At 39.9% G+C, this 12,052-nt stretch overlaps 1 protein-coding gene across 3 annotated transcripts in view; it reads left to right on the plus strand.

The window, feature by feature from the left end:
• The first annotated feature begins 2,647 nt into the window (after positions 1-2,647).
• The window catches only part of ptch1 (patched 1), a 109,303-nt gene continuing 99,898 nt past the window's right edge, over positions 2,648-12,052 (plus strand). Inside the window, exons 1-2 of one of the 3 annotated variants that reach the window (XM_048527258.2) lie at positions 2,648-2,801; positions 10,518-10,710. In XM_048527258.2, coding sequence (XP_048383215.1) covers positions 2,799-2,801; positions 10,518-10,710 — 196 coding nt within the window. In that variant the 5' untranslated portion in view covers positions 2,648-2,798. Of the gene's footprint in view, positions 2,802-8,851; positions 9,406-10,277; positions 10,370-10,517; positions 10,711-12,052 lie in introns of those variants that run through there. The other 2 variants (XM_048527257.2, XM_048527259.2) reach the window with 2 other exon arrangements.

A 12,052-nucleotide genomic window follows, 5' to 3' on the forward strand; every position in this document is an offset into this window, starting at 1 on the left:
GAATTCAAGATTACACTTTAAGGAACAAGATGCTGGAACTTAACTTCTTACATGATGTTCTTACCGTGTTTATTTCAATTCTCCGTATGATTGGTGGACTGATGGACTGATACATTATTATTGGACATATGAGTGAATTGCAAATATGGCACCCCGCGATATTTTAATATAACAGTTCGGAGCTTTTGACTAAGAACAATGTCTATTTGCGGGGAAGGGGCGAGGTAAATGATACTTTTTAGCTCGATTAATTGAACTTGTTGTGTTACATTCTCAAGGAAATAATATTTCTATCAGTTTGCAAAGTACCCACCAGTCGGTGACAATAAGGTGTGGAGCTGGATGAACACAGCAGACCAGGCAACATGAGAGGAGCAGGAAAGTTGACGTTTCAGGTCTGGACCCTTCTTCAGAAAATCAGAAATTCTTCATTTTCTGAAGGGTCCAGACCCGAAACGGCAGCTTTCCTGCTTCTCTGATGCTGCTTGGCCTGCTGTGTTCATCCGGCTCTACACCTTGTTATCTCAGACTCCAGCATCGGCAGTTCCCACTATCACCAGCCAGTGACTCTACTGCCATGTGCTTCATGCTCGGGGTGAAAGCCCAAAGCCAGCTTTTGCTTCCGGACCCGAGGACGTATTGGTAGCAATGGCAGGCTTCCGCCCATTTAGTTCAAGTGGTCGCCATCTATTCAAACAGTACGGAATTGCAATAAAATACAGTTAGTGTTACTGGTATCGAAAAGGAGAACGGCTTCATTTTTGTTCCCCGTGTGGCAGTAACTCGGTATCTTCCCTGTCAATTACCCGCTGCGCTGTTGCTACAAAATCTTGCCATTTGGCCATTGAATCCGCGCGTCTGCGACTGGGAAACATTCTGTGACAGATATTAAAACTGCTGTTCGTTTTTACTAGCAGTAAGATGTTTAAAGTTACTTTAATGAAATGTCACAAAATCTATTAACCTGGCTTGGAACCGACTGTGCAAAATAATACTGCCAAATTAAAACAAGAAAATCCCTTTTTTTTCAGGACACTGGGTTCGTACAATTAGAACAGACGCATTTCATTAGTGTTAGAATACTTTTTTTTCCATTGTCTTCCAGCTCTGTCTTCTCGTTCTCCAGGAAAGACGCAATTCAAATAACCCAAAATATTTTCTGTCATGTTTGAAGCATTCTCAGCTTCGAGGATGAAAAGACTTCTCCATAAGTGAATTAATAATGTAAAGTTATGAAGTAGTAATAACGGTTTACTTTTCAATAAGATAAAATCTTCTCTAACAGTAAATTAGGTCGTTGGCTGTTTTATCCTCATTCTATTAACTTTATTGTGATGAATTGAGTTGGCATTATTGATTGCTGCTCAGCATAGACCAAATTCGCAAAGCGACAGAAGTCTGTGTTGTGTGATTTCTCATACACCGTGGAACTCGCAGGGCAAAATTGTGTGATTTCTCATACACCGTGGAATTCGCAGGGCAAAACAATCACGAACGGCTGCCCTGCAATTAGCCCAAATTTCTTGCTGTTGCACGTGGGTATAAACCAACCTTCATTTTTTATAACCAAATAAAATAAATAATCGCATGTTACATATAGATGTTTTTATCTATTCGAAAATGCCTTTTCGACCTGGACCCTTGTGTTTAATTCTCTTATCATCCCTATGCACAAATGCATTCACTTTAACTATATTTGACATGTTTCTGACAGTGTTTCTGTTATGTTTCTGTCTTTCACTCAACCTTCTGCCTTGACGTCTAATTATTGCTGACACTATTTTTCTACTTTTCACGTATTGTTGTTTGGTGTCTCGTTCTCTTCCTGTATCTCTTTTTCTCACACATTCACATCTTTTTGCCCCTGTTGATCCCATTGTCACACGTACTTTATTCCTTGTTGTCTTGAATCTTGCATTCTCATCCCAATCACTCTTAGTCATCTCTTCTCGCCTCGTGTTACTGTTCTTAATCAATATTAAGAATTATTATACGATAAAATAATGATAATCTTTAACGTAAAAGGAATTGAAATACCTCTGTTGAAATCTATCCCAGCATAGTGTGATGACAATTCACACCTAATGCAATTTCAGGAATTGGGCTGATCACTTTGCATTTGATTGAGATGGATTGCAATCTATTTTCGGCAAACATTTTTGGGGAGTTTGAACTGCTATGTATGAGAAGAAATTAGTTAAAATGACTGTCTCACATAAATGTGCTGATGTAAAGAAATGTAGCCGTGTAACTTCATCTTTTCAAACCGAGTCACGTCGAAGTGACAATTGTTTTGCCATTCAGTTTGGTACTAGTTATTATCTCCTCACACAAAGAATTGCTTCTCATAATTTCGTGCAATGGATAAATCTGTCCTGTTTTAGTTGTCAGGAGTTTGGAGAGCTGCGTATGGATTTCACAGCAACTGGATACGTAGTTCCTCATGATTTGTGCTTTGCTGGCTGTTTACACAGCACTGATAGCATGCTAGTTTCGTTTAGATTTAAGTTTAGTTTATTGTGCGGGGGGGTGCGCAAGGGCAATCACGTGACGGTGACAGGTCCTGCCTATTGAGAGCAGACCACCCACCTCGAGGATCGCGCTGCTTAATAGAAACAGGCATGTAATTGTGAGACCTTCCAGCACACAGCAGAATGACTGCAACCTAGCAGGATTATTACACTCCCTGTTCCTTTAAAATCACTTCTTAAAACCTGTGAAAGATAACATCGTGTAGCTCCCGAAATTAAAACGCAAAGCAAGACTTAGTCCGGTCACACAGGGGAGCCTCGAGGAAGATGGTGAGTGAAATTACCTTTGATGAAAAAAGAGACAGCAATGCTCTTGGGGTGAACTCTTGGCAGATAGCACGGACTTGTGTTACTGATATAGTTAATTCAGCAGCAGTGCTGCTGGATCTAATAGTGGCATTATTATAGTTGGGTGGCATAACAACATCGATATGTATCTGAGGTGATTTCTCATTGTATTCCGAATACACTGTTAGGCTTGGTTAGTTTCTGAACAGGCGGGGTAGTTGTTGGAAACGCTGACAGAGTTAGGGGTCCTTAGGATCCCTGTAACCTATTTTCACGGTCTGAGGGGTCGCCCCAGCTTCCGTTCAGTGCAATTTCAGTAGAGACCCATCTCTGAGACAAAAAATCTCTGATTACTGCTGTCTCCTAGTATGATTAAAAAAGACATGTAGATTTTCTCCAACTGTACTTTAAGTGATGAAGTGTGCCGAAAACTGTTGTTTCGTTAACTCATTTCCGATTTATACGATGCCCAAGAATATTGTACCAGTTTGTTTTACGTCAAGCACGTTTAACATTTTTATGCTATTTAAACTCAAAATCAAACCGAGTTAGCCCGTCTATAAAAGTGATATAAACATGGGAGGCATAAACTGAAGTGTATACTCACTGATGAAAAGCATTTATAAAAGAATATCAAAGTAGACAATACAAAGTGAAACCAGATCATTATATTTAAAGCGTGACACTTTACAAAAAATTCTTCAACCACAATCGCAGTCTGTAAAGAAATGTCTTAATCTTTCTCATTTTCACTTAAACATCAGACATCAGCAGCATTCCCCCCCCCCCCCCCTTTATTTTTGCCCGTAATGGTCCTATTGAGTGATGTAGGCGTGAGGTGTAAACCGGATTAGCAGAGTCAAAGGGTGAGCACAATGAGGCGGAATTGTTTTACTTCCTTTCATTTCTTACGCCTATATATCTAATAAATTTGTTGCTACAACGGCAGGTCAAAGGATCGTGTCGCCAATCGTGTTCGACAAGACGTGATGCTAGGTTGTCAAATGAATGGCCTTTGAAATGATTAAATTTACTTACTCAAAAGCAAAAATTGTGCGTATGTTTGTCAGTGTACGTTTGCCAATGTGCTGTATCACTAATTCGGTGTCCATGCTCTGGGCAGCATGCGATCCACTTCTCTCTCAGCTCGATCAGGGGTAATTAGTTGCATTATTTTGACAGATTTTGTGAGCAGTGCTTTACCCCCATCGTGTGTGGGAAAAGTTTGTGTGTGGGGGGGTGGTGCACGGGTGGTGGTGACAGAACTGGGTGCTAGTGGTGGGAGTTTGACTGTTTGAAACGAGTTACAAGAAAAGCTACTGTGCACTGTGTTTGAAGGTTACAGCTCAATGGTGGACAATATCTACTTCAGATGAAAATCCCTGTCAACTAAAAACGGTTCAAAGAAAAAAATCTGCAAATATTTTTCACAATCTGATCAATCTTTATTAATTAGATCTGACACAAACAATTACATTGAAAATATGTTGCGCTCTCAGATGAGTTAAGGTGATCCATAACGTTCATCATTTTGTGTTTCAGGAATAAAACTAACGTATGAGAAACTGAAATGGAAATAAATTGTATCCGTTTGAAATTGTTTTAATTTAAAACTGGTAGTTAAATCAGAAGGCCCAAGGAATCAGTTGGCCCGACTTTGGAAACGATATGGAAAATTGGATTTTTTATTGGAATTGAAAATAGGATGGATGATCCATGTCAATCATTGAGTGTTTCATAGTAGGCTTACGGTTTTTTATTCCGTTGGCGCCAGAATTGCTTAGAAGTGGGTGGCGTCTTTAAATCCTGGAGTTAAAATGTTGGTCTTAGAAGAGCCTGATGGGAGATGCGCTCTCTAAATGTGGCATAATGCATACCTGCTGACATTGTCTCTTTATAAGGAGCTATTAATGGAAATCCTTTGAAATCAACAGAATGATGACAGCGCGAATAGAGGAACGGAAAGCCGTGCCAAATATATGTATGGCTAAATAGACTGTAAAGGAAACGGCTGAAATAACATATATTTCATAATCTTCACCATTTTACTTAAATATACATAATTGAATAGGTTATTAAATACATTGAAGAGTATAAAAATGTGCATCCTTATTGAAACTTTAATTAGCAAAATGGTCAAAGAAGGATTGTCCAACAATTCAGTATTTAGACTTTATATATCTCTCCCATCTAACCATAATGGTAAATTAAAAATAACAGTGAAGTTAAAAGTGCAGATAACGTAAAATATAGGTACCCTATTCATGCTTGAAGGGTGGTTGATTAAATATACGGAAATCCTGTTAATAAAGGCCATTACTGAAAGGAAGGGTCAAACGCAGGAAAGTCACACTAACTTGCTAGCTGTATTCTGCAAAACCCAATTGACAATAAAATTGATTAAATCCATTTGGGAAAAAAACGATTCTGACCATTATGAGGAGACCTTTAGTGATTTGTTGAAGTTAACCCAACCGGGCGTCGAGCGTCGTTTGCATGAGCAAGACATGCATATTAAAGACAACAATGCTTCCAAATGTAAATAAGGCTGGATTGATTACGAACAACATTATCGCTTCGGAATGGAACACTCACATGCATTAGCAATGAGGCGAATTGAGGACATCCATAGCTGACCACCCAAGTTGAGATTGTGCTCACACTTTTTCTCCAGCCATACAGAAGCAAGGCAATTATATTGCCAAAGATACTTCATCCAATATATTTGCACTTAAAGCAATTCACCACGAAACACCGGATTTCGATGTATAGTCTCCTTTTTAAATTTTTTTCATCTTTCAGCTAGAACAACAATTTCTGATAAATTTGAGAAAGAACTGTAATTGCGCCTGAAACCATTTGTCAAAACGTGCCCTTGATCACATAGGTCCATTAAGTTTTATCATAAACCAACGGTTCTACATGTCACAGATGTGTACACTAGTAAGTTTGTAAATAGGTTCATGAAAATAAGTTGTTTTTTCTCAGGAACTGTTTAAAAACCTCACGGGTCAGACTTTCCGTTCTGATAATTTTGTAATGTTAAAATGGCAAATGCATGTCTCGTTTAGGTCAATAATGCTTTTTCTGGTTCAATCATTATGAATTTTCTAGTTAATCTTATTAAGCATTAAATAGATAGAAGCTTGATGATACAGATCACGAAATATGATATTCTTTCCTTCACAGTTCCGATGTAAGATATATTTTGTACATGGATTGAAATCCGCAGAAAAAAGACATCCAGTTAAAAGGATCGTGTTCCTTTTAAATTTAAGTGATACTATTAAATGTGGAAAAGTATCAGTTAAGATGTGTTGATATTTACTGTAAGTTGAAACTGATTATTACTTTTCATTAGAGATAACAAGGTGTAGAGCTGGATGAACACAGCAGGCCAAGCAGCATCAGGCGAGCAGGAAGCAACTGCGAAGCCAGCCTTCCTGCTCCTGTGATGCTGCTTGGCCTGTTGTATTCATCCAGCCCTACACCTTGTTATATCAGATTCTCCAGCATCTGTAGTTCCTGCTATCTCTGAAACAAAATTGCTTTTCATTCTTGATAATGGGAACTGCAGATGCTGGAGAATCCAAGATAACAAAGTGTGGAGCTGGATGAACACAACAGGCCAAGCAGCATCTCAGGAGCACAAAAGCTGACGTTTCGGGCCTAGACCCTTCATCAGAGAGCTCTAATGAAGGGTCTAGGCCCGAAACGTCAGCTTTTGGGCTCCTGAGATGCTGCTTGGCCTGCTGTGTTCATCCAGCTCCACACTTTGTTACCTTGCTTTTCATTCTTCATTTTTTGGGACGACATTTAAAAATGTTACTCTAAACAGGAAAGTAACACCCTAACGTACACAACATAGTAGAATATTATGTGTACATATCTAGAAAATATAGAACCCATTTTGAACAGAAACAGCTATATGAAAAAAGGTGTTAATTCGGACCTTAGTCTGTATTTCGACCAACTAATCTATCTTCAGTATAATTCTTTGTAGTACCTATTGTGGCCTCTAAGGGGGCGTAGCATAAAATGTGATTCGGGAGAGGTACAACCATATAAATGCATTCATTACAAAACGGTGAACAATATGTTGCATTGCAGCTGGCATATTGGTCATAGGAAAAGTGTATGTATATGCGCTTGCATATTATTTATTCATAATTGGAACCTTTTTTCCTGCCCTAATACCAATCGTAATTTTAATCTAAGAAGATACTATTTTTACCACATATCTGTGTATTTGATTTAAGTACAGCCGAAGTACACTGAGATGGACAACTGCTTGATAACCCACAGGTAATAGTTCACGTACAACTGAAAAAAACTGAAGAAGTAACACTTATAAGTAATGTTAGCCATTTAGAATAGTCCTCAATGCGGTTTACATTTCCCAAAACATGCTTATGAATTCGAATGCGAAACGTGAACATTCGTCCTGTAATGGGATCGATTGATAGTCAATATCGGATTAAATTATGCTTTATTATAGAAAGCATGATCAATTAATAATAATCAGCGCGTGTGTATTATGAATTTATAAACTGCAACTTTTGCGGTTAAGTTAAATTTCTCCTTTGGTGTTTATGTAAATCCACTTTCCTTTGATCTCGTCTGAAAACGTTGGATACGCGGAATAAAGGATTCTGTAGGTGCACCTGATTTACTATTTGCATTACCCACAGGCTCGTTATTTAGATCCTACACTCCAAGTGATTCCTGGTTACCGTGATTATGCACTGTTATTCGGAACAGACTTCAATTTGCTTAACATGTTGTGGTCTCACGTAACATATTGCGCTCGACAACATAATACATTTCAACGAGCCCAGCTCAAGGCCTTGAAATACTAATTGTGACTCTGAGTGAATGGAGGATTGAAATTACTTCTTAAATGGACTATGTGTCCTCAAACTTCCATCCGGAGCTCGAGTAATTGGTACAGTATTGGGTAACGACGAATGGGCAGATCTCGTTGTGAATGCCGGCTTGTCACAAATCCTTTACGCGCTAGCGCACATAAAGATGAAATTCAGCTTAGCAGGTTTCCTTCTCCAGTCACCTCCTTCCCTTCCAGAAATTAACAGAAGTCTGTTAATTAGCCATGCAAATCACATTGATCCTGATGGAGTTTGACAGGACCACTGAGGGTTTTGTTTTCTTCCAGTGCTACTACTGCAATACAACCATTCCCACATTGTTGCAGCGCGTCGCCCTGGGTACGTCGGTCACATGACACCCAGTGAAACTCCACTATCTCTCAATGAATAAGCTGGAAATGTGTGTGTGGTTTGTGCGGGGGCGCCTGCAAGGGATGTGGGAGATTTAAAGTCAGCGATAACCTTATTTGCATCTGAAATCCCCGTGGTTACAAAAAAAATTCCATGAAGTTTGCAAACTTTATTTTTGCCTCGCCAGATAACTTGCCCATATACTCCGCGTGATTTTTCAAAAATAAGTTTATTTTGTTTTTTTTCATTTATGGGTTGAGAAAAACGGCTATTAAGATTTCGAGTGAATGCACGCACAGAAAAAATCTTGACACGTCCTACTGCACGATCCAGGCACTGTCATTATTTGTGCAAGCTGGTAAATCAACTGAGACCTCCCAGCATTTGTTACAACTTGAGGCCAAGATGCCGCTAAAGGATTTTCATTTAAGCAAGAAGCAAGTGCCTCTAAAAGTTCAGTCTCCTCGCCAGAATCGGCCCCTGTGTGCACTACAGAAATTCCAATGTATCACTATATTAAAAAAATCCTAGCGTTGTATCTTTACATATAAACTCTTGTTTTTAATCGAATGCGTGCAAAGAGAAGGAGACGGGAGTGGAGAGCTATGATTTCTTTCAGGCGAACTGCGGCTCCCCTGAAGTGGGATGGATGCATTCACAGCCTGGGTGGTCTCTCTACTTTGGTGAGCTGTTGCTAAGCAGCTAATAATAGTCGTGTTTGCTGAGTAATTTCTGCCTTCCCCAGCCAATCAGAGACAAGCAATACAAGCCTTCTCCCAGCCATCTGACGGTCCTGGAGGCGGGTTTTGCTTTCCTTCCCCCCCTAAATGGAGAGAGAGGCTTTTTTTCTATTGAATCAAGGCTCACAGAGTTACAGGGCCTGGTGCACAGAATGGTCCAAGCGAGTGATCGGTACGGGTAAACTTCCGAGTCTCTGGAAGAAGGTGAACGCTTTCAAGTTCCCCTCTCCGGTCTCTTTTAAAACGCGCAGTTCGCCGTGAATGTAGAAGATCGCCAGGATCCCCCAGATCGCGAAATGTGGGAATGGAAGGCGCAAACTTTGACTCGCCATCGCTACGAGGAGTATGAAGTTTGCCAGACAGAATCTACTTTGCTGAGGATTAAAGTGACCGTTTGGTGGGAACTAAGACGGTGTGTAAAGATACTAGCTCAGTCCCATCCGCAACATGGCCTCGGCTGTTAACACTGCGGAGCGCCGAAGGACAGAGCAGGACCATGTTCAGCAAAACAGGAGGAGGAGAAACCTGCGGCATCCGACAGCGGTTTTAGATTATCTGGAACGGCCGAGCTATTGCGATGCTGCCTTTGCGTTGGATCAGATCTCAAAGGTGCATTTCCAGTTTGTGAAACCTTCCTTTCCCCCCCTATTTTGTGCATCGGGAGCCTTTTACGGTTCCCATTATTATCCTTAAGCTGTAGTGTGGGAGTCGAACGCAGCCCAAGTTCCAGAAAAATGAAAGTTTTAAGTGAGAGTAAACAAAGCTCTGTTCTCACAACGGTGTTTCCAGAGCTGCCGTAGCACTATTAGCACGGAACATCGACACACTTAGATGTGTGTGTGTGTGTGTGTGCTGGTGCGGGGGGGGGGGGGGGGGATTTCTTGTCTCTTAACGCCATTTTTTGCATATAAATACTTCAAACTGAAGAGGATCCTGATTACTTCTCTTGAAAAAAAACACGAGACAGAAAGCTCCAGGCTGTGTGTTTTTAAGTTTTCAAGTACACGAGAAGCGAAACATTCTTTAAGTGATGGTATCTGCTGGAGTAGGGTTCTAAACTGAAATCCATGTGGCTGCCCTCTTCCGTTCGCAAATATTGTCGAAAGTCTCAGATGGCTGCTTCACTTCCTAATTCAGATCACAGCGTCCTGATACTGCTATGGAAATGAATTACTCTGGCTTATGATGTTTCAGCAGAGCAACCACGTGGATGGACTATTTGCTAACATATCCCATTAAATGTTGACTCTACAAATGTGGGTGTTATATTTAAAGTGCTGATTGGTAAAACTTAACACTTTAATCAATTTGGGGTTTAAATCACCCCAACAAAAAAGTATGTGCATTTTTTGTCTACTTTATTTCATTTTCTAAAAACCAAACCATGAGCAGTTATTCCTTCTGCAACGTCCGTATTTCACCCCTCACTATCTCCTGTCACCACGTTAAGTGGATTGCAATGGTATTTTCCTCAGGCAGATGGATGACAGTCGCTGTAGAGATTTGCCGTCACGTTTAGCAACGTCATACTTTGAGTCAGTGTGTGTTTTGAAGATAAAAGATTTGCCGAATTGTAGGTTAACTTATACTGCAAAAGTTTACTTTAAAAAAAGAAACACAGTCGGTAACTAGAAATGCTCGGAGATGGAGTGTTGTCTCTTTAAGGATGCGATTGTTCGGTGTGTTCTCTCCTCAATTGTCTCTTCTGGTCTTTATTTTAGGGAAAGGCTACTGGAAGGAAAGCACCGCTGTGGCTTCGAGCTAAGTTTCAAAAACTGTTATTTAAACTGGGCTGTTACATTCAAAAGAACTGCGGAAAGTTCCTCGTTGTGGGCCTGCTGATATTCGGGGCTTTTGCAGTGGGATTAAGGGCTGCTGATCTGGAAACCGATGTCGAGGAGCTGTGGGTAGAAGGTAAGGGCAAACTTTCCCGCGAATTTTTGTCACAGAATCAAGCTTCAAAATAGACAATAAATGCGCTATTTAAAAAAGGAGGGGGCTGAAGAAACATCATGCCAAAATGGGATTGTTTATTGTACAGCTATTTGGCCAAGGGCCAAGGAAAGATTACAAAGAACTCATTGTAATCCATAATGATAAATTTCTACATTTGCGTAAACCTTGCTGGGTCTGGAGTTAAGGGTGATGATAGTGATTTGTGGCGTATTGTTTCGGGGAGGAGGGGGTATTAAAACGTTTTTGTGAAGTCGAGCTTGTCAAAGCCGCCATTTTGTGAGTGCCCCCAGCAGCAGAATGTGATCAGTGCAGTTCTCTGTGACTGAGGGTGTGTGTGTGTGTGTGTGGTCCTGTTTTGGACAGCTTTCAACTCTCAAAAAAACATTTGTCTCAGGCAAATGTGAAGTCGTACAGACTGGAACGCATGTTTGCAAAGTAGATTAATGTAACCTAGCGGGTGGTGACGTATGTTTAATATAATTGCAGTTAGTATTGCATTAAAAAAAAGTTTTCTGTAAATCGTGTTTTTATTCTGTGGGAAGAAACTAAGTTCAATTAAGAAAGATTTTGTGAAGTTTGATCTGCATTCTGGTAGTCAAAAACAATGGGGCAAAAATGGTGAATTGTTAATTGATGCGTGAGCAGTTCACGATCTGAAGTGCATTTAGTGAGCTTTTAGTACTGCAAATGAACAGTTTTTATTGTTTGGGTGGGAGAAGTAAAAACATTTTTTGTCTCAATGCCTTCAAATGTTTCTCTTGGTAATTTCTGACTAAAAGCAGAGTGTAAGATTATGCTTATTGTGTTGGGAAAATATTTTTTCTTTGAAATTATTAAACATTTTGTATTAAATTAAGCAACCGTTTGGGAAGTGTTTTACGGTTCATTAGTATTGATAAAATCTAATGAAACAATGAAAGTAAATAATTAACTTTGTGCTTCCCTGTGCAAATTGCAACATGCTATTTTTGTGGCTATTCCTATATGTTATTATTTGTATTTGCAGTTTGTTTTATTGTTGCCTTTTTAAAAAATGATTTTGATTTCTCATTTGCTTCACATACTGCTTTGTCCATCTGTCTTTCCTCCCCCTCCATAAACGGTTGACAACAGCGGGGTTCTCGTGTAGCTGTGTGTGTTCTCAGTGGAGTGTGTTACACTTTGGTCATGAACATGGGCTTTGCACAAATAAACTAAATGAACAGCAGTTGCATATTTCTTTGGTTAAATGTATAAACAGAAGGGAAAGCAGACTGAGGAGCTGAACAGACTAATAGAGCAATTAGCGTTAGTGTGGGGG

The sequence above is a fragment of the Stegostoma tigrinum genome, chromosome 3 (assembly GCF_030684315.1).
Source record: "Stegostoma tigrinum isolate sSteTig4 chromosome 3, sSteTig4.hap1, whole genome shotgun sequence".
Classification (NCBI taxonomy): domain Eukaryota; kingdom Metazoa; phylum Chordata; class Chondrichthyes; order Orectolobiformes; family Stegostomatidae; genus Stegostoma; species Stegostoma tigrinum.